The sequence below is a fragment of the Zalophus californianus genome, chromosome 7 (assembly GCF_009762305.2).
Source record: "Zalophus californianus isolate mZalCal1 chromosome 7, mZalCal1.pri.v2, whole genome shotgun sequence".
Classification (NCBI taxonomy): domain Eukaryota; kingdom Metazoa; phylum Chordata; class Mammalia; order Carnivora; family Otariidae; genus Zalophus; species Zalophus californianus.
In genome coordinates this window covers 26,969,495-26,992,759 of record NC_045601.1, presented here as the reverse complement: position 1 = coordinate 26,992,759, position 23,265 = coordinate 26,969,495, and the positions used below count along the sequence as shown (strand labels likewise).

General features: G+C 40.6%; 2 protein-coding genes across 8 annotated transcripts in view; one reads left to right on the top strand and one right to left on the bottom strand.

The window, feature by feature from the left end:
- ARFGEF3 (ARFGEF family member 3) overlaps positions 1 to 23,265 on the top strand; it is a 183,966-nt gene that overhangs the window by 45,918 nt on the left and 114,783 nt on the right. For 5 of the 7 annotated variants that reach the window (XM_027602311.2, XM_027602308.2, XM_027602306.2 and 2 more), the window contains exons 3-4: positions 368 to 449; positions 3,444 to 3,575. In XM_027602311.2, coding sequence (XP_027458112.1) covers positions 368 to 449; positions 3,444 to 3,575 — 214 coding nt within the window. The remainder of the gene's footprint in view (positions 1 to 367; positions 450 to 3,443; positions 3,576 to 23,265) is intronic. The other 2 variants (XM_027602312.2, XM_027602309.2) reach the window with 1 other exon arrangement.
- PBOV1 (prostate and breast cancer overexpressed 1) lies at positions 18,524 to 19,470 on the bottom strand. The gene is given in 5 exon segments (XM_035728537.1): positions 18,524 to 18,630; positions 18,633 to 18,723; positions 18,725 to 18,915; positions 18,918 to 19,004; positions 19,404 to 19,470. Coding segments are annotated over 5 exon segments (543 nt in total).

Sequence of the window (23,265 nt, the reverse complement as noted above, 5' to 3'; positions counted from 1 at the left end):
TCTATATAAATGGTGCTTTCTAGAGTAGCTCACCCCAGATGTACTGGGTACAACAATTGTATTTAGGAAAGAGCAAGGCACGTGCGTGCATGGACTGCTGAGAGTCCCACCATGTAATAATTTGTGCATCAACACAATTGGTTGAGGCTGGCTCTTCCTGTGGCCAAGGCAGGTGCTGATATGCTGTCATTTCAGCACAGATTTTTTTGCTGTGTTTTTTTTCAAGTCCATGTGCATTTTTATTACTGGCTATAGTTTTTATGTATGTGTGTCACAGCATTTGGGAGTGGGTGTGCATAAGGCTTGTTATCACTTGACTGTCAGCTTTGCTGAGCTCATATGTTGTCCTTATTTATGTGTTTGCCAGGGAGAAATGCTTGCTTCCTCTCCAGTTGGCTTTGGAATCCAGGAATGTGAAACTGGCCCAACATGCCTTGGCAGGAATACAGGTATGGCTCTCACTGGGCGCAACCAGGTGACAGAAATTGATGGGCTACTTTGGCACTGAAAGAGCAAATAGTTAACATTTTTAAATACTAGCTGTTTAAAGACTGGACCGCAATTTGGTTGAACTAGGTGATAACCATAGAGGATAACAGAATTTTCTTGTATTTACCAGCATTTCTCTGGGCATAGCATTAGCTTGTTGAGCGTTTGTCATCTGACACTGATTTCCAGCTAAGCTCACACAGAAATTAAGTATTTGGAGGAATGTCCAACTTTAGGAGGGCAAAGGATCCCAAGAGAGACACCTCAAGTTCTGTACCAATCAAAATCTTGTATACACCCAACATCTTTGGTTCTGTGTAGGAGAATTAATAGTAAACTGGAAAGATTTTGTCTTATTTTCTATTTTACAGCTAGGCGGGTGAATGAATTCATGTGTTTTGTTTCCAGAGCAAGGATGGGAGGAAAAAAAAATCGGCCTAATGAGAGAAGCGAGACTGCTTGAACACTTTCTTCTCTGAGCATTTGTTCATTTGTATTTTACACCATATAGAATAGGTCTAATTCCAACAGTGCAAAGGTGATGACTGTATAATATATTGACTTTTAAGTGGCTTAGTTTCTAAGTGACAAGCCTGTGGGGTTTATTCAGGGTGGCCATGGATTGGTGGCATTTGTCAGATGTCTTTTCACATTAGCGTGTACTATTTCATCCTTTAAGTGTCTTTCTCATACATATGAAAGAGTGAGAAGACTATGGCAATATTCTTTCTCCAGTGTATTGAAATTAGATAATGTACATTTTAATATGCTTTAACATTAGACCTTTTTAAACATTGTCAGTGTTGTTAAAAACTCTTTGCTTTCTCCAAGGTGATTGGGCTGACTGTGACTGTGAATGGGAGTTTTTTTGACCTGCTATGTATGTTCCCTTTTCTCTAGTATTGTACAGAGTTCCCATTTATTTTTTTTGAGATTTATTTATTTTAGAGAGGGAGAGAGAGTGTGCAAGAGTGGGGGAAGGGGGAGGGGAGAGGGAGAAAGAGAATCTTGAGCAGACTCCCCGCTGAGCATGGAGCCCAATGCGGGACTTAATCCCAGGACCCTGAGATCATGACCTGAGCCGAAATCAAGAGTCAGCCGTTTAACTGACTGAGCCACCCAGGTGCCCCCCATTTACTTTTTTAACTCCCAAACACTCTAAGCTTACAGAACCATGTTTTCAATGGCTTGCTTTATCGTGTTAACTCCAGTGACTTGGTGGACCATGAGTCTTCCTCTTGCCACCCTGTTATTTCCTCTGAACTTTCGCATTATTATAGGGCTTTCCAGTCCTTATCACTTCAAGTAAAAGCAAGTTTGTATATAAACTTAACTCTAGGGTGCCCGGCATGCACTGCATGATGGTGAAAAAAAAATCTCTTTTGAGAGGATGTGGACAAAATGTCAGGGAGTCCTAAGAAGGTTTGAAATACTTCTTTTCTGGATCTGCAGTGACATTCCACTAAGAGAGGAAGTCCTTACACTCTCTTTGTAGAGAGTTCAGAATTCCAAAAGTTCTTCATGGCTGCAACTCTACGCTGAAGGGGACGAGGAGAGATTTAACAGGGATAAATATAAAATCTTACACGAAGCTCTCAAAAATGGACAGGATGAGAAGAATAGCTTAATTGCAGCCCTTGTGAATGAGAATTAGGGATTTCAGGGTGAGTCAGCATAGAATGTACTGTGACTTACAACTAAGCTCATTTGATCTGAGAATATAATTAAAGTTATGCATTGCTGTTTTTTGGCTTTTGGTTTTAGGCAATGAACACATTTAATTATCTCACATAACTAGAATTCTAGAGGCAGGCAGTTCTAGGTTTGGTGTGACAGCTCAATGGTGCCACCAAAGACCCCATTTCTTTTTGTCTTTCCCTTCTGCCATCTTAAACATTTTTAAGACATTTTTTGTTTAAGAGCAGTGTTAGATTTACAATAAAATTGAGAAGAAGGTATGGAAATTTCCCATATGCCCCCTACACCCACCCATGCCTAGCCTCCTCCATTATCACTCACCAGAATGGTACATTTTTTACCAAGGATCAACCTACAGTGACCTATCTTAATCACCCAGAGTTCAGAGTGTACCTTAGGGAGCGCTCTTGGTTGCACTATTCTTTAATATCAGACCACCCCTTAAAGTGTGACAGTCACTCTGGAGGCCACATTTTAAGCAGGAGAGGATCTGTGAAGCCATCTCACACCAGGAACATTTGAAGATGCCCAAGAAGAAGAAAAGACTTAGGTGGACTTCACAGCTGACTTCTGATATTTTAGCTTAGTCCTTGTGGCTCCAGGAAAAGATGAAGGAGTAGGAGTTCTAGGGAGGGTTTTGGTACAATCTAAGACAGAATTTTATGAAAAATGAGAGTTGTCCCCTCACAGAAAAGAACTGTGAGGTGTAATATCTCCTGAGAGACCTCATGAAAGTGAACATCTTCTCATTCTGGTTTTTGTGGGGTTCATTTTCTAATGAAAAGTGCATTAAGACTTGTGAGTTCATGACTACTTCTTGGGTAAATGACAGTTCATGTTAGGAAGTAAAAAGGTAAATAAATATCTGAAAAATGAACTTGTTGTCTACAAGATCTTCTCCTTTCCTGTGACAAAGCTATGCTCAGAAAGGGTATGTGTGAATGTACCTTTGCTAAGGTGCTAGATTCCCCTGAGCACAGTCATCCTCCATCCCCACCAACCACACAACCTATATGGTCGCCATGTTATTTAGAGTGAATTATCAATAGCAGCAAAAAGTCTTTGCCCACACTGTTTGCAAAAGGTTTGATGCATTTTTCCTTGTTTGTTGGCACATAACATGAATTCTTTCTGAATGGCTTCCACCTCCATGGCTCCTGAGTATGAAAAATTATCATCAGTACGTACTAAGGTACAACAGACTAAGGCAGCAGGGGAAAGCCTGTCTGTGATCATTGCCTTGTGCCTCTCTACAGAAGCTTCTGTCAGAAGAGAGGTTTGTATCCATGGAAACAGACTCTGATGAGAAGCAGCTGCTCAATCAGATCCTGAATGCTGTGAAAGTGACGCCTTCCCTCAATGAAGACCTGCAGGTGGAAGTGATGAAGGTTGGTTTGACATGGCTGCCAGTTTGCCTCACTGGGACAGGAGCAGACTGACCCCCACCCCCACCCCCAGCCCCTCCTTGTTATCTTGGAAGCGCCTCTGCATCGTGGCCCTGCTAGCTCCCCCTTCATTTGGAATGCATGGTTATTCTTGCGTGTGGTCCCCCAGGATTACCTGGACTGTTGAATAGAAATGACAACTAAGTAAAAAGACAGAATTTCAGTAAATCTGTATGATTTTTGGCCTGATCCCGCATATCCAATGTTGTTGGGTAACGTATTTATCACACTTTGAGAGAATGCACGTGAGCAGGTCCAGCTTAGGGTAGATCTGGTCATTCTGGGTATTCTGCTGCCTGTTTATGTTAAAATAAAGCAGTGACCTAATGATGTTTTCACATATACTAAGGCTTTAGACATAGTCAGTGTAGGGTCAGGAAGACCATCCTTGGGAACCACATCAGAATCACATCTTTCTTGTCTATCCTCAAATTACGGGAACCTTATCTCCCACATTTCAGTTAACCACTTTGGGGGATGGCATCTCTCCCTCCCCTTTCCCTTTGCTCTCCCTTTGAGGATCGCCATGATTGGGAGCCCTTTATGCCGACTCTGGAATGTGTCCTATCCTGTGAATGAACAGTGAGTTGAGCCAAGAGGATGGAAATCTCTGCCCCAGAACAGCAGAGCAACACAGCAGGAACCACTGGGCTGGCTTTTAATAATGCCATCTAGTCATTTTCTCCCTGGAGGAATAAGTATAGAGAACTATTTAAGAACAGTTGGTGTCCTATAATGGTTGATTTCTTCCTGGAAATGCACTGAAGGATTTCTGTCTTGGATAAGAGACTTCATTCCTCTGGGTTTCGGTTTCTCCATTCAGAAAAGCTGATTTCAGTCATGACATTTTCTTAATGCCCTGGGCCTCACCATAGCCCGTTGTTGGTGGGTAATTTCAGTGCAGTGATGACGAGCTGAGACTCTGAAGCTCAGCTGATTCACTCCCTAGTTGGTTGTCCTCGGGCAGATTCCTTAACCATTCTGTGCCTTGGTCTCCTCATCTGTAAAATGGGGGAAATAGTAGCACCTACCCAACAGGATTGTTGCAAGGATTAAATAAGTGATATTTGTAAAGAACTTAGCATGGTATCTGGCATAAGGCAAGTGCTTTGGAAGTGTTAACATATGCCTACTACTTCTTACCTGCTGCTGCTGAGTCATACTCTCAGTGGGTGCGTCTAGGAATATTCTATATTTTTTTGAAAGATTCTTTATTTGAGAAAGTGAGAAAGAGCATGAGTGGGGGGAAGGGCAGAGGCAGAGGGAGAAGCAGACTCCCCGCTGAGGAGGGAGCCCAACTCAGGGCTCGATCCCAGAACCCCAGGATCATGACCTGAGCCTAAAGCACATGCTTAACTGTCTGAGCCACCCAGGCGCCCCTAGCAATATTCTTAAAGTAAACGTTGAGAATCCCCGAGCCAACTGATCTTGAAGATCTCATTCGTCTTTAACTCTCTTCGATTCTGTAATGCACAGTTTTGCCTTGTCCTCTGACATACGTTTGGCAGCTGTGCATTCAGAGGAACCGAAGAGTAATCCCTTCTAGAGCCTATTTTACTTTCCACTTCCTCCGTGCCACCGTTGAGGGAGAGAGACAAGGCCAGCTGCCACGTTAACCACTTCTGTGGCTTCCAAAACCAGTTTGTTGAGTCGTCCTGGTATTACTAGGCCTCCATATCCTGGAGGGTGAGCTGTGGTGTCACACGGAGACTCACACCTCACAGACTCACATTCTTCGGAATTTCTCCTAGGAATATACTTTTTTGTGGAATACAGGAATTTGTATTAAAAATTAAAAGGAGATGACGGCTTTGTAATAGAGCTTAAAGTCCAGAACTGTGATGCCGCCAGCTTTGCTTTTCTTTTTCAACATTCCTCTGGCTATTCGAGGTCATTTCTGGTTCCATACAAATTTTAGGATTATTTGTTCCATTTTTTGAAAAAAGTTGATGGTATTTTGATGGTGATTAAAAAATAATAATAGGGGGCGGAGCAAGATGGCGGAGGAGTAGGAGACCTAGATTTTGTCTGGTCTCAGGAATTCAGCTGAATAGGGATCAAACCATTCTGAACATCTACGAACTCAACAGGAGATCGAACAGGAGAGTAGCAACAACTCTCTGAACAGAGAAGCGACCACTTACTGGAAGGTAGGGCGTGCGGAGAAGTGAATCCGAGGCGATATTCGGGAGGATAGACGGCGGGGGAGGGGCCTCCGCCGGCCGCTTCTGGCAAGTGCTAGAGCCGCGGAGCACAAAATCGGACCTTTTAAAAGTTGGCTCGGCGGAGGGACGTCGCTGCAGTGGCTAAGCGGGGGGTGGAATCCTCCCGGGACAGTGTGGTCTCAGGACCCTTGGGGTCACAGAGAGACCGGGGGTGCCTGAGTGCGGCAGAGCTCCCAGGTATCGGAGCGGGGAAGCCGGCTGCAGAGACGGAGCAGAGTCGCGGGCTCTCAGCTCTGGGTTGCCACAAACTGTGATCTGCGGCCCAGTCGGGGCACGGCTCCCCCAGCAGGGACCCAACAAGCAGCAGATCCGGGGAGACTCCCCTTCCTTCCCGGGGAGGAGCGGTGCGGGAACGCACTGCAGGGATCTGCTGGGTTTGGAGACTCCGAGCGGGGTCAGGTGCCAGAGATAGCAACGCTTGATCACAGGCCGGGTGAGCACGGAGTGCGGCCAGAGACCGGGGACACGGGAGTGACTGCTTTTCTCTGGGGGCGCACTGAGGAGTGGGGCCCCGAGTTCTCGGCTCCTCCGGGCGGAGACTGGGAGGCCGCCATTTTCGCCCTGGTCCTCCAAAGCTGTACCGAGAGCTTGCAGGGAACAAAAGCTCCTGAGAGCAAACTGGAGCAGCTTCCTTAGCCCGGACCGACAAGGGCGGGGCAATTCCGCCTCCGGCAAAGACATTTGGAAACCACAGCAACAGGCCCCTCCCCCAGAAGATCAGCACAAACAGCCAGCAAGCCAAGACCAAGCTGATCGATCAAGGAGAATAGGAGAACTCCAGCGCTAGGGGAATACTGCACATAGGTTCATGGCTTCTTTTTTTTTTTTTTTTTTTTTTTTTACCATGATTCATTATTTCATCAAAGTTAATTTTTGTTGACTTTTTTTATTTTTCTTTTTCCCTTTTTCAACCAACATCTTATAAATCCCTTTTTTAAAAAAAAAAAAAACATTTTTTATTTTTTTTTTCATTTTTAGAGTCATATTTTATCCCTTCATAGTAGTTATCCTTGTTTTTGGCATATATTTATAAGTTGTTCTCTCTTTAAAATTTTGAGGTACAGTTTCTTCTAACAGATCAAAATATACCCTAAACCACTAGTGTATGGCTTTGTTCTAGTCTCCTGCCTGATCACATTCTCTCCCTTTTTCCTTTTTTTTTTTTTCCTTAAATCTTCTTTCTTTTTTCAAACAACTTATCTTACCAAGTCCTTTTATAAAATCTTTTATAATTTTCATCTTTACAGTCATCTTCCATCCCTTCATTGTATCAACCCTTATTTTGTACATATATGTCTTTCTTCCTTTAAAATTTTAGGAGGCACTTTTTTCTAACAGACCAAAATACGCCCAAAATCTAGTGTGTGGCACTGATCTATGCACTAGCCTGATCATATTTGATCATATTCTGCCTTTTTTGAATTGTTTTGTTTTTGTTTTTATCTTTTTTTCTTTTTTTTTCTTTTTCTCTTTCTTTTTTCTTTCTTTCCCTTTCCTTTCCCCTGGTTTCAGGTCTTTTCTGATTTGTATACAGTATATTTGCTGGGGACGTTGTAAACCTGTTAGCCTTTTGTTCTCTCATTCATCTATTCTCCTCTGGACAAAATGACAAGACGAAAGAAATCACCTCAGCAAAAAGAACAAGAGGTAGTACCGTCTGCCAGGGACCTACTCAATACGGACATTAGTACGATGTCAGACCTAGAGTTCAGAATCATGACTTTAAAGATACTAGCTGGGCTTGAAAAAAGCGTGGAAGTTATTAGAGAAACCCTTTCTGGAGAAATAAAAGAACTAAAATCTAACCAAATCGAAATCAAAAAGGCTATTGATGAGGTGCAATCAAAAATGGGGGCACTGAATGCTAGGATAAATGAGGCAGAAGAGAGAATCAGCGATATAGAAGACCAAATGATGGAAAATAAAGAGGCTGAGAAAAAGAGAGAGAAACAACTACAGGATCACGAGGGCAGAATTCGAGAGATAAGTGATACGATAAGACGAAACAACATTAGAATAATTGGGATCCCAGAAGAAGAAGAGAGAGAGAGAGGGGCAGAAGGTATATTGGAGCAAATTATAGCAGAGAACTTCCCTAATGTGAGGAAGGAAACAGGCATCAAAATCCAGGAGGCACAGAGAACCCCTCTCAAAATCAATAAAAATAGGTCAACACCCCGACATCTAATAGTAAAACTTACGAGTCTCAGAGACAAAGAGAAAATCCTGAAAGCAGCTCGGGAGAAGAGATATGTAACCTACAATGGTAGAAACATTAGATTGGCAACAGACCTATCCACAGAGACCTGGCAGGCCAGAAAGGACTGGCAAGATATCTTCAGAGCACTAAACGAGAAAAATATGCAGCCAAGAATACTATATCCAGCTAGGCTATCATTGAAAATAGAAGGAGAGATCAAAAGCTTCCAGAACAAACAAAAACTAAAGGAATTTGCAAACACGAAACCAGCCCTCCAAGAAATATTGAGAGGGGTCCTCTAAGCAAAGAGAGAACCTAAAAGCAGCAAAGAGCAGAAACGAACACAGACAACAGACAGTTAACAGTCACCTTACAGGTAATACAATGGCACTAAATTCATACCTTTCAATAGTTACCCTGAATGTAAATGGGCTCAATGCCCCAATCAAAAGACACAGGCTATCAGATTGGATTAAAAAACAAGACCCATCCATATGCTGTCTGCAAGAGACTCATTTTACACCCAAAGACACCCCCAGATTGAAAGTGAGGGGGTGGAAAACCATTTACCATGCTAATGGACACCAAAAGAAAGCTGGGGTGGCAATCCTTATATCAGACAAACTAGATTTTAAAACAAAGACTGTAATAAGAGATGAGGAAGGACACTATATCCTACTTAAAGGGTCTATCCAACAAGAAGATCTAACAATTGTAAATATCTATGCCCCTAACATGGGAGCAGCCAATTATATAAGGCAATTAATAACAAAAGCAAAGAAACACATTGACAACAATACAATAATAGTGGGGGACTTTAACACCCCCCTGACTGAAATGGACAGATCATCTAAGCAAAAGATCAACAAGGAAATAAAGACTTTAAATGACACACTGGACCAAATGGACTTCACAGACATATTCAGAACATTCCATCCCAAAGCAACGGAATACACATTCTTCTCTAGTGCCCATGGAACATTCTCCAGAATTGATCACATCCTAGGTCACAAATCAGGTCTCAATCGGTACCAAAAGATTGGGATCACTCCCTGCATATTTTCAGACCACAATGCTTTGAAACTAGAACTCAACCACAAGAGGAAAGTCGGAAAGAACTCAAATACATGGAGGCTAAAGAGCATCCTACTAAAGAATGAATGGGTCAACCAAGAAATTAAAGAAGAATTAAAAAAATTCATGGAAACCAATGAAAATGAAAACACAACTGTTCAAAATCTTTGGGATACAGCAAAGGCAGTCCTGAGAGGAAAGTATGTAGCAATACAAGCCTTTCTCAAGAAACAAGAAAGGTCTCGAATACACAACCTAACCCTACACCTAAAGGAGCTGGAGAAAGAACAACAAAGAAAGCCTAAACCCAGCAGGAGAAGAGAAATCATAAAGATCAGAGCAGAAATCAATGAACTAGAAACCAAAAGAACAGTAGAACAGATCAACGAAACTAGGAGCTGGTTCTTTGAAAGAATTAACAAGATTGATAAACCCCTGGCCAGACTGATCAAAAAGAAAAGAGAAATGACCCAAATCAACAAAATCATGAATGAAAGAGGAGAGATCACAAGCAACACCAAAGAAATACAAACAATTATAAGAACATATTATGAGCAACTCTATGCCAGCAAATTAGATAACCTGGAAGAAATGGGTGCATTCCTAGAGAAGTATCAACTACCAAAATTGAACCAGGAAGAAATAGAAAACCTGAACAGACCTATAACCACTAAGGAAATTGAAACAGTCATAAAAAATCTCCCAAGAAACAAAAGCCCAGGGCCAGATGGCTTCCCAGGGGAATTCTATCAGACATTTCAAGAAGAATTAATACCTATTCTCCTGAAACTGTTCCAAAAAATAGAAATGGAAGGGAAACTTCCAAACTCATTTTATGAGGCCAGCATTACCTTGATCCCAAAACCAGACAAAGACCCCATCAAAAAAGAGAATTACAGACCAATATCCTTGATGAACATGGATGCAAAAATTCTCACCAAAATACTAGCCAATAGGATCCAACAGTACATTAAAAGGATTATTCACCACGACCAAGTGGGATTTATCCCTGGGCTGCAAGGCTGGTTCAACATCCGCAAATCAATCAACGTGATACAATACATTAACAAAAGAAAGAACAAGAATCATATGATCCTCTCAATAGATGCAGAAAAAGCATTTGACAAAGTACAACATCCTTTCTTGATCAAAACTCTTCAGAGTATAGGGATAGAGGGTACATACCTCAATATCATAAAAGCCATCTACGAAAAACCTACAGCGAATATCATTCTCAATGGGGAAAGGCTGAGAGCTTTTCCCCTAAGGTCAGGAACGCGGCAGGGATGTCCACTCTCACCACTGCTATTCAACATAGTATTAGAAGTCCTAGCCACAGCAATCAGACAACAAAAAGAAATCAAAGGCATCCAAATCGGCAAAGAGGAAGTCAAACTCTCACTCTTTGCAGATGATATGATACTGTATGTGGAAAACCCAAAAGACTCCACCCCAAAACTGCTAGAACTCATACAGGAATTCAGTAAAGTAGCAGGATATAAAATCAATGCACAGAAATCAGTGGCATTCCTATACACCAACAACAAGACAGAAGAGAGACAAATCAAGGAGTCGATCCCATTTACAATTGCACCCAAAACCATTAGATACCTAGGAATAAATCTAACCAAAGAGGCAAAGGATCTGTACTCAGAAAACTATAAAATACTGAGGAAAGAAATTGAAGAAGACACAAAGAAATGGAAAAACGTTCCATGCTCATGGATTGGGAGAATCAACATTGTGAAGATGTCAATGCTACCTAGAGCAATCTACACATTCAATGCAATCCCCATCAAAATACCATCCACTTTTTTCAAAGAAATGGAACAAATAATCCTAAAATTTGTATGGAACCAGAAGAGACCCAGAATAGCCAGAGGAATACTGAAAAAGAAAAGCAAAGCTGGCGGCATCACAATTCCGGACTTCCAGCTCTATTACAAAGCTGTCATCATCAAGACAGTATGGTACTGGCACAAAAACAGACACATAGATCAATGGAACAGAATTGAGAGCCCAGAAATGGACCCTCAACTCTATGGTCAACTTATTTTTGACAAAGCAGGAAAGAATGTCCAATGGCAAAAAGACAGTCTCTTCAACAAATGGTGTTGGGAAAATTGGACAGCCACATGCAGAAGAATGAAACTGGACCATTTCCTTACACCACACACAAAAATAGACTCCAAATGGTTGAAAGACCTAAACGTGAGACAGGAGTCCATCCAAATCCTAAAGGAGAACACAGGTAGCAACCTTTTCGACCTTAGCCGCAGCAACTTCTTCCTAGAAACATCGCCAAAGGCACGGGAAGCCAGGGCAAAAATGAACTATTGGGATTTCATCAAGATAAAAAGCTTCTGCACAGCAAAAGAAACAGTCCACAAAACCAAAAGACAACCGACAGAATGGGAGAAAATATTTGCAAATGACATATCAGATAAAGGGCTAGTATCCAAAATCTATAAAGAACTTATCAAACTCAACACCCAAAGAACAAATAATCCAATCAAGAAATGGGCAGAAGACATGAACAGACATTTCTCCAAAGAAGACATCCAAATGGCCAACAGGCACATGAAAAAGTGCTCAACATCGCTTGGCATCAGGGAAATCCAAATCAAAACCTCCATGAGATACCACCTCACACCCGTCAGAATGGCTAAAATTAACAAGTCAGGGAACGACAGATGTTGGCGGGGATGTGGAGAAAGGGGAACCCTCCTACACTGTTGGTGGGAATGCAAGCTGGTGCGACCCCTCTGGAAAACAGTATGGAGGTTCCTCAAACAGTTGAAATTAGAGCTACCGTTCGATCCAGCAATAGCACTACTGGGTATTTACCACAAAGATACAAATGTAGGGACCCGAAGGGGTACGTGTACCCCAATGTTTATAGCAGCAATGTCCACCATAGCCAAACTGTGGAAAGAGCCAAGATGCCCATCGACAGATGAATGGATAAAGAAGATGTGGTATATATACACAATGGAATATTATGCAGCCATCAAAAGGAATGAGATCTTGCCATTTGCAACGACGTGGATGGAACTGGAGGGTGTTATGCTGAGTGAAATAAGTCAATCAGAGAAAGACATGTATCACATGACCTCACTGATATGAGGAATTCTTAATCTCAGGAAACAAACTGAGTGTTACTGGAGTGGTCGGGGGTGGGAGGGATGGGGTGGCTGGGTGATAGATATTGGGGAGGGTATGTGCTACGGTGAGCGCTGTGAATTGTGCAAGACTGTTGAATCACAGATCTGTACTTCTGAAACAAATAACGCAACATATTTTAAGAAAAAAGAAAAAGAAGAAGATAACAGAAGAGGAAGAAAAGGGGAGTATGTCAGAGGGGGAGACGAACCATGAGAGATGATGGACTCTGAAAAAGAAACTGAGGGTTCTAGAGGGGAGGGGGGTAGGGGGATGGGTTAGCCTGGTGATGGGTATTGAGGAGGGCACGTTCTGCATGGAGCACTGGGTGTTATGAACAAACAATGAATCATGGAACACTGCACCAAAAACTAATGATGTAATATATGGTGATTAACATAACAATAAAAATTAAAAAAAAAAAAAAAGAAGATGTGGTATATATACACAATGGAATATTATGCAGCCATCAAAAGGAATGAGATCTTGCCATTTGCAACGACGTGGATGGAACTGGAGGGTGTTATGCTGAGTGAAATAAGTCAATCAGAGAAAGACATGTATCACATGACCTCACTGATATGAGGAATTCTTAATCTCAGGAAAGAAACTGAGTGTTACTGGAGTGGTTGGGGGTGGGAGGGATGGGGTGGCTGGGTGATAGACATTGGGGAGGGTATGTGCTACGGTGAGCGCTGTGAATTGTGCAAGACTGTTGAATCACAGATCTGTACTTCTGAAACAAATAATGCAACATATTTTAAGAAAAAAGAAAAAGAAGATAACAGGAGAGGAAGAAAAGGGGAGTATGTCAGAGGGGGAGACGAACCATGAGAGATGATGGACTCTGAAAAACAAACTGAGGGTTCTAGAGGGGAGGGGGGGTGGGGGGATGGGTTAGCCTGGTGATGGGTATTGAGGAGGGCACGTTCTGCATGGAGCACTGGGTGTTATGAACAAACAATGAATCATGGAACACTGCACCAAAAACTAATGATGTAATATATGGTGATTAACATAACAATAAAAAATTAAAAAAAAAAAAAATAATAATAATTTGGTGAGTGAATTTCTAATTAACAGTAAAAAAAGCAAATTACAACAATAAAACCTATATAGTTGAACTTTCAAAAAAAAATTAAAAGGAGAAAGTACCTATTCTTCTAAAAGTCCTGGAGAAGCAGGATGTTTAATGGTTATGTCAACAGTTAACACCTGTTTTGAAGACTTATGCCTGCTTCCTAGTTCGAGCCCAGCAGTGCCTTCTGCTAGCCTTGCGGAGGACAGGAGTCAACACATGTTAACTCTACTGGAGAGCCTGGAAAGCCTATCTTAATGGACTTTCTAATGACCCCATGATAGGCCATTGGTATTCGTCGTTAATGTCCTGGAAGAAATCAGACATTGTCAGAAAAAAAGAAAACAGTAATTTGGGCTGCCATTCTTTAAAATTAGATTTCCAAAATGCTTAAAAAGAGAAGGGCCTTTGCCCTATGCTATTATTTTTAACCATTTAGACATTGGGATTGGGAAAAAATATTCAGTTAACAACAAACCTAGCCTTCAACTAATTTTTTTATAGTATACATTTATTTTATTTTATTTTTAATATTTATTTATTTATTTGACACAGAGAGAGAGACAGTGAGAGAGGGAACACAGCAGGGGGAGTGGGAGAGGGAGAAGCAGGCTTCCCGTGGAGCAGGGAGCCCGATGTGGGGCTCGATCCCAGGACCCTGGGATCATGACCTGAGCCGAAGGCAGACGCTTAACGACTGAGCCACCCAGGCGCCCCTATAGTAGACTTCTATTTTAGACAAACATTTTTAGCCAAGCAGCTAAAAGATGAATGACGAGATAACTAACCATAGCTGAGTGATATTATTATTATTATTAGCATCAAGGGAACTTCAGAGCTGGTGGTCCAACTGTGAGAGCCCACAGAGGAGGGCTCCATGATCATCTCTTATTTCTGACATTTAGATTATTTGGGTATAAAGACATATCCAAATTAGAGCATTTCTGGCTTGGAAATAATAATAATGTTTATACCATTTCTCTATGCAGGAAGAATTTCTGTGGTAACTTTAGTCACCTTCAAAAGCGTGTGCCCTTTTCTCTTGGATGCTATAATACTTATAATGGGCCAACTAAAAACTCCCAAATACATCCTTGTTTTGCTGATATCATTACCATATTAAGATGTTTTTGCCACTTGTTCTCCCAAAATGATATTTAACAAAGAGAGAATTGGATGAGCCCTCAAGGAAAGGCTGGGTTCCCATTACAAATGAAGGGTATATTTATTCTCGATGCTTCTATGTAACTCATCCTCATGATAAATGATCTAAACCAGGCATCTCCTGTAAAAATCCATTTTATATAAATATTTTGTAGGTACTAGAAAATCTTTTAAAGTGAGATATGGTAGGCATTTTCAAATATCTGTACGCTATTCAGGAGCGATAAAGCCTCACCATGCAATATAAAACCTTTAGTTTTTATTTATGCCGGTTCAACCACAGCATAGCACGTTTTTATGACAAACCCCAGGTGCTGTTTTTTAAGAAGCTATGCCATGCATCTTACATATTGCTATCTGGTAGTGATTATAAACACGAGAAATTGAACACTGTCACACTCTTAAGAGTATGTAGTGGTTGTATTAAATTCCTGGAGAGAAAATAATATGGTTTCCTCTTTTAGAGCTTTCCCTAAGATTAAACAAACTAACTAATAATGAAACTCAGGATTCTGAGGGAAATATTCTCATTTCGAAAGAAGGCCCTGGACTTTCAACTGGAGGGTTAAAGAAAAAAAAATCCATGATGCTCACTCCTGACAAATTAAATAGGAATGAGGTTAGATCACTTAGTCTAAGATCTGTTCTACATGGTTTTACTATTTCACAGGAGGGGGAGAAAAGGCCATTTTGATTTATGGGAATGACCATGGAATCCAAATAAAAATTTTATAGCTTGAGCAAATCCAGTATCAGGACTGTAGAATCAGAAAGAAGTTTCCTCTAAAGATAAATTACCTTAGTAAGGGATTAGTAGACAGCAGGGAGCTACTTAATATTTAGGTTAAACACTTGTCTGCTTTGGTAACATTTTCCCATGGTGGGTGCCATTTCTGTAAATGCCAGGCAGACTCCATAGGAGCCGGGTACATAACTAATGACATCTCTGACTAGAGCAATTAGGACTTTTTTTTCTCCTTCTTCCTGATAGATGACCTTTAGAGAGGTTATTAGCTGATACAGCTGGCTGAGTCTTTAAAACTGAAGGGAATTGTGGCTGGCCTTCTGCCTCCATAAGTGTGTCGGAGATGTGAGCATCCTATCTGAGGAGGGCAGCCGGCTTTGTGGATAAGGAAGGATGTGATACTGGATACCGAGAAAGCATTTGATGAATGTTCTGTTATTGGATGTTTTACTTTGTGTGCATCTTTTGGTAATAGAAATTATATTGGTGGGATACTTTACAATTTTTAAAGGAGAAATGACAGGGGCTAATAATTTAATATTTATCATGTATCAGATTCTCTAGTAAGTACTTTACATTCATACTCAGATCATACATCTAGTAAAATGGCAGGGCCAATATTTGAACTGTAATTCAGCTGGAGACCAAACATATGCTCTTAACCAACGGTTAGGTTGCTTGCCTTCTGAGTCTATTCTAAAAGGCACGTGACTGGTAGTCATTACTATCCCTATTCAAAAGATAATTGAATAGAAAAGTTAAGTCACAGGCTGATAAGGGGCAAAGCTAAAAGTGGCTCAGAATCCTGTGTGTTTTGGGCATCTTCTGTGACCATGCGTTTTCTCACTAGTTTCAAGACCTAGATTCAAATTTGAAGGAAGAATCAATGTCTCTTTCCCACCAAATTAGCTAATGGCTCTGTGTGTGTGTGTGTGTGTGTGTGTGTGTGTGTGTGTGTGTGTGTGAGAGAGAGAGAGAGAGAGAGAGAGAGACAGAGAGACAGAGAGACAGAGAGAGACAGAGAGAGACAGAGAGAGACAGAGAGAGAGAGAGCAGGATCGAGATTGAGATCAGGTTGGGGGAAGGAAAAGAGAATGTCATTTAATGTTGAGTTATTTTTATATTTTACAACAAAAGCGAAGCAAACACCTACAGAAAATACAAAGATGGGTGACCTATGGACAAAGAGCTGATGGCTATAGAGCTGACAGCCCAAAGCTTTGGGGTGGCCGGTTAGAACTCAGGTCTTAGAGTGAAAAGGAGACAGTGCTTTTAAATTATGTACTAACAATGCGGTCAGTGCCTTGGTCTGGGAGAAAGAAACAGGCCAGATGTAAGGACTGTTTCTAAATCCTCCCCACCCCCCATCATGTCTTAATGGAGGAGTCTCATATTGACTCTTTATCCAGATGGTTAGTTTTGATGCTCATAACTCTGGGCATTTGGTCTCCCAGAGTGCCTCATGCAAGGAATGATCATTAGTGAAGCTTCAGAATGAAATGATTAAATTGCCTTGCCTTCTCATAACAAGGAGAAATCCCTTCTTAGTCTAAAGCTACTGAGACACTTTAGAAGATCTGCAGTAATCTCTAGTATTAAGGAAAAATCCAGTGTTTGATGAAAAATATTTAATTTTAATGTATCATTGTTAGAGATTGATCTGACTTGTTTGCAAACATATTTCTGTAATTAATGAAGTGTCTAAAATGTGTGGATCTGCTAAGTAAATGGTTCTTAAACCACCCATTTTCCTGTTGCTAAGATTGAATGATGATCTTTTCCTACTTTGTATACACATTGATAAAATTCTTACTAAGTTTTTCTCCCATGTTTCTTTACCCTTTGCTATGACTGCCTTAGAGAGACAATAAAAATATATGAAGTAAGGAGCCAACATCAAAAACCTAGAAATGCAATTTTCCTTTAAATCATATGCATTATTTTTGAGATGAAGATATTTTCACATTATCTATTTTTTTAAGCGTCACGATTTCCAAGTGCCATGCCATTTGAATACATTTGAGAACAATTCTGCTAAGTGTTTTACAAATTTTCCTCATAATTTTTATTAAGCAGGTATAAATGGAGAGGTCTTCACTGTTTACTATGGATGTTCTAAATAACATCTAAGGTGATGTGATGAGCACTGGGTGGTATAAGCAACTGATAAATTATTGAACACTACATCTAAAACTAATGATGTACTACATGTTGGCTAATTGAATTTAAATTAAGATAAATAGATAAGTAAATAAATAATATCTAAAGCATAAGAATCAGACAAGAGGATAAGGCTGGAGAAAGAAAAGGTTGTTATATTAATTAGAATTCATTTCAGTTGAAACAAGGCAGAAGTTAATTTTCATTTTTCATAGACTTAGGTCAGTATCGGCTGGACTATGTGATCTGAAATCCTTGTTTCTGGAATTTTGTTTCTCCACCTTGTGGTCCATGATGTTGCCATATTCCAGGCACCTGGCGAGGGGACACTTCTGTTCACATCCCACTGGCCAGAATTCAGCTGTATGGCAACTTTCCATTGTAAGGAAGGCTGGGAAGTGTAGTCTTTATTTGGGCAGCCATGTGCCCAGAGTTCCATTCTTGAAAACAAAGGGTATAATGTTGAACAATAACTGGCAGTCTTCCACAATCACTTGTCACATGGGGATCACAGTCTGGTGTATTTTCCCCCAGCAAGAGGCAGCTGGCCATCATCCCCTCCACTACCTTTCTTCTGTCGGGGGCAGAGGGTGGCCTTCGGTTAGGAGAGTTAGGACTTTAGCTAAGGCCCGGAGGACTACCTGCAGTGGACCCTTTTGGGAAAGTGCACATTATAATCTCTCCAAATTGTTAATCCTTAACTATTGGTCCAGGCATGACTGGAAAATTTCACTAGTTAGTGAAAACTAATTACATGTTGTAGTATTGTTTTTTTCCCTTTAGTGCCAACCAGAGCATCTGGCACATGGCTTACTAATTGCTTGTTGATTTAGTTATTGACTGATGGAGAGGAGAAGTTTCAGTGGACCACCAGGATAAGCAACAAGCAAAAGGAACTAAACTTGTGATGACAGATAATAATCTGTGTGAGTTCACAGGTGAGAAGGATTAACACAGATTTACACTTTAGAATGGAAGTAACCTCATATATTATTGGATCCTTCTTTTTATAAGTAAATTAAAGCTGTAATGGTCCAGTTACTTGGCTGGGCTTACACAGTGGTTGGTAGCAGGGTTACTTTTTCAACCATTTATATTTTTCTGGAAAGCCTTTATAACAAGACTAGGAGTTGATCTGGTCTCTGGATGTGTGATATTAGATAGGTGGAGAAGAAAACTTTTCAGACTTGTGTTTAAGTTAACTGCAAGGTCAATGTGAATTATATGGCTTCTGAAAAATAATGAAACCTAATGAGAGAAGAGCAATCTCTTGCAGTAGATAGAACTCACTGAGGAACCTTTAAGTGGCGAAGTATGTCTATGGGAGTAGGAGATGGCATAGGGTAACTGTTCTGTGAAGCAATCATTAGACTCTATTGTTTTTAAACTTCTTGTTACTTTTTCTTCGTTTCAAAATATCTGGTAGCAGAGTGGTAAGGGCACAGCTTCTGGAGCTAGAATGCCTGGTGACCTTGAGAGAGTTATTTAACTTACCTGTGCCTCAATTTTCTGATCTGTAAAATGTGAATAATGATAATGCATACCCCTCCTAGAGTTGTTGTGCCTTAAATGAGTTAATATGAAAGAAGCGCTTACAACAATACAGAGCATGGGGTTGGTGTAAGCTTTCATTTTTGTTACAGTTATTAGAAAAGAATATGTGTGGCATAATAATAAAATGAATACCTCTAAACTCATTCAAATTATGAACCAGAACATTAGAAATTGCTTTGCTTTAAGAGTTTCTTCTTCCTGTCTCTTTTCTTCCTCTGTAGTCCTGCCCTCTATACAGCCTATAATGGTAATTTTCTTCTGTAGTAATGGAAGGGTGTGTATTTCACCATATATTTCTGATTCCTAAAAAAGGGCTTCATCATATTTACTATTGAATTGTAGCTTAAAAGAAGAATTCTGTAAATTCTGATTTATCAGCTGTCCACCTAGATATATTTAGGGTCCTAACCATTAGCCATGATTCCACAGTCTACAGAAAACATTCCACCATTTACGCCAATAAATTTCCGTTCCATCCTACTAGGCAGAATTCATATGATTTGGATATTCTAGAAGAACTTTATAATTATTAAATGTTTAACATATGGGGAATCAAGTTGGCTTTAGCCCTTTAAATACTATCTTGAGGAACTTGGTTGGTCATGTCTATAAGCGTTGATTCTAAAATTATCAAAAGCCTCATGTATATATGAGCAGAGACTCTCTGAGATGAGGCGCCCATTGTGAGGAGAGTCTGAGAGGGAAAGAGAAGGAAGGAGTAAAGGTATTATCTGGGACATACTGATGAAATTTACTTCTTAAAATGTCAGCTGTGAGATTAGGTCAAAATAAGTTTGTTACAGACTAACCTAGAAGAAGACAAGTAATTCACTGAACTTTTTTATTTGTTTTCTTTTAGACTTATTCTCATTGGTTTGTTCAGTGAATATATTTTTGTTACCAGCAATATATAAAACTTTGTAGGATTAAAAGCAATACTTCCAAAGGCAAGTGTTCGTAATCTAATAGGAAAGAGATAATGATGTACCCATTTACCATAATTCAAGGTAGTTGTCTATGTTGTCGCAGAAGTGAAGTTGGATAAATTCAGAAGGAGAAACCAAAATGAGTTGGGAAATCAGCATTTCAAGGAGAGGATACTGTTTGAGTTGGAGTTTGAAAGGTGTATGGAATTCAGACAATTATATTGGGAGGGTGGGCATTCTTGGTAGAGAAGAAAAACCCCACAGATGGGAAAGCACGGGCTTACACTGGGATTACTGAAGCGGGGTGAGCCATGAGGCTGGAGGGGAGGTTGAGGGAGATTCTGTAGGGCCCGGTCAGAGGAAGCAGGAAAGGGACACTTCCAGAGCTGGGGGTTAGATGTCGAAGGGGCGGGGGAAGAAGGAAATGCTTTGCAGGATGGTCTGAAGTTAGCAGGACCGAGTCAGAGGCACCGGTGAACCGGCTAATTGTTAGAGCCTAAGCGAGAAGTCCTGAGGACGTGAATCATGTTGGTGGTAATAGGAAGTGTCCTGTGCAACACTGTGCACAAAGGTGCACCCCCCTGCACCGAGCTGATCTGCAGGGAGAGAAGCGGGGGCAACGGTGACTGGCAGTGGAGTAGGTGGTAAGTAGGCAGGGAAGGAAAAATCCAAGATGATTACGGGACAAGGAGCCAGAGTTCCTGACTGAATGGTGGATTTTAAGGGGCCAATTTAAGAGAGAGATAGTGAGTTTACATTGTCAGATATGAAAGAATTATAATATTTTTAAAGGATAATTTAAAGAAATACAAGTAGTTTAGCACTAGAGGCTTTCCAAAATGGAAGAAAGTTCACCGTAAATCCCATAAGCATGTCTGATTTTTGTATATTTGTTTCTAATCATATCTATTTATATGTTCACAATTATATTCATTGTGTATATAGGATTTTATTTTCACTTTAGATTATAAATATTTCCCACATGGCTATATTTATTCCTTCAAGTATCATTTTAATGGTTGTATAATTAGGAATTTGAGAGGTGGGGGAAGTGTTGGTTGTTTACCATATTAGAGAATTGATGCAGTTGGCATGATTTTCATGGAATTGCATATATTCATTGGTGATGTTGAGAAGCTGAAATTAGGGATGGAAACTTGGAGGAAATGTTGGCTCCAATGATACATTTGTGAGGCCCTAGTTAGAGGGAAGAGTTACAAGGACTTGCCAAGGGAGAGAGTTTGGAGCGAAGAATAAGAATGGTTTATTTATTTGTTCAAGTGAATTAGCCAAGTTCATTATAATCTAATATGCACAAAAAAATTTTTTACAGCTATCACTGGTACAGTATTTCCTAGAATTAGGTGCTAAGGGCATATTGATAAATATGAATGAATATCAGACTTACTACTAGTGGTAACAAATCAAGGCCAGAAAAGACATGACCATATGCCAGTGAATAATTAGAAATGTTTTCCAAACTGGGTACTCAGGAACGCTAGCAAAATATTCTACGGACTGAAAAAATATCTCAGAAGAGCCATTTGCCAGAATGTGGGCAAGATGAACCAAAAAGTGATTTCTCAAATTTTCTGACACCTCAGCCTATGGTAAGTCAATTTAAGTCCTAAGGGGTAGAGGCTTCATGAGATACAATAATTTCGTTTATTTTCTTTGAATCAAAATAAAGATTGGGGTTGTAGCTCAACTACCTCTTGTTACCTTCAGTCCGGGATCTCTGAAGCATGGTGAAGGATCAGTGCATCATCCCAGATGCCCTCTGAAAGTCCTGGATTCTAGCTCCGTGACTTTTGCAAGCAGAGTAACGTTATAGGGGTTCTCCGCTATATTCACAGGGCGTGTGGGGTATAAGTGATCTAAAACCGTGATTCTCAAATGGGAACTAGTTTGTCCCCCAGAGAACATTTGGCAATGTCTGGAGACATTTTCGCTTGTCACAACTGGGACTGCCACCGTCATCTGGAGGGGAGAGGCCAGGGATGCTGCTAAACATCCTACAATGCACAGGACAACCCCCCCCCCCGCCAAAAAGAATGATTCAAAATGTCCGTAGTATTGAGGTTGAGACACTTTGATCAAAATAAGGGAAAAAAATGCTTATTTTCGGCATCCACATTTTAAATTTAGATAAGAAAATGTGCCCTGACGTTCTGTATGTACTTTGTCACTGCCCCCATCCCCACTCTGAAGATCCACATTCTACTGTTCTGCCCATCTCCAGAAGACAGATTCTGCTTTGTTGCTTGTGCATGGACCCTGAGGGAGTGCGTTTCTAGTTCATGGCCAAGGTATACTGTCAGCAGTGCACACCCCGTGAGGCTGCATGGGCAGAGGTGGGGCACGCCCTGCACTGAATGGAAAGGCATTTGGTGGCTCAGAATTCCCATGCTCAACCCTGAAGTTTCCATCCTTGCTTTTGCCATATTTGACAGAGTAAAAAAAGAACTGGAATGTTTCTAAAGAGAAGGAATTATGCAATCATTTTTAATTTGATGAAGTTTCATGCCAAGATATAGGAAAGGCCAGAAGGAAATGTGCATTAAGGAACAAAGTTAGATTTTCAGCCAGAAGCAGAGCCAGGGTTGAAAATGTGCTTGGCATTAAGAATTTGAAGAGAGTCTGCCCCTCTTCATGCACCAGGAAAGGCAAGGCCTTCTGTGGGGTGTACTCAAGGTTTTAGTTACTTTTTTGAGCTCTAGTGGATTTTGTTTGGTTTGATTTATAAATAACATCTGGTATGTGGAAAAATGAAACTACAGTCACTTCAAAATGCACTCATATGAAAATTAAGATAATTTTATAGTTGAAGAAAAAGGAAAAGAAGAATTCCTTATTCATTCAGTATGCCCCTGTGTCCTCAATGTGACTTGACTCCCCCAAATCAGCTCACTTCTTGATGGAACCCGTGTCTTCTTCCCTAGGATTAATTTATTAATGGTATGTGTTACAACGTGTTAAATTTAACGATCCATGAAAAGATGAAAGCAGTATTACAGCTAGTATGCTCTGAGTTAGACCCTGAGAGGCTTGCCCAGAGTACAGTGTATTTTCCCAGCCACGGTGCCCATCACAATTTATTGCAACCTGTTATTTTATGATGGTCTTTAACATCAGGTGTTAACCCCACAAGATCACAGATCTGGGTGTCTTTTTGGTTCAGTACTATATGCCCAACACCAACATTAGATCGGATCCCTAGTGACACACCCATAAATATTTGTTGAATACATGACTGGGAGCCTGAGTAACAAAGCACATGGTTAGACATAAAGCAGACATGCAGTTGCTATCTATGAAGGTCAAGAATCACTTCTTCATTCTAGT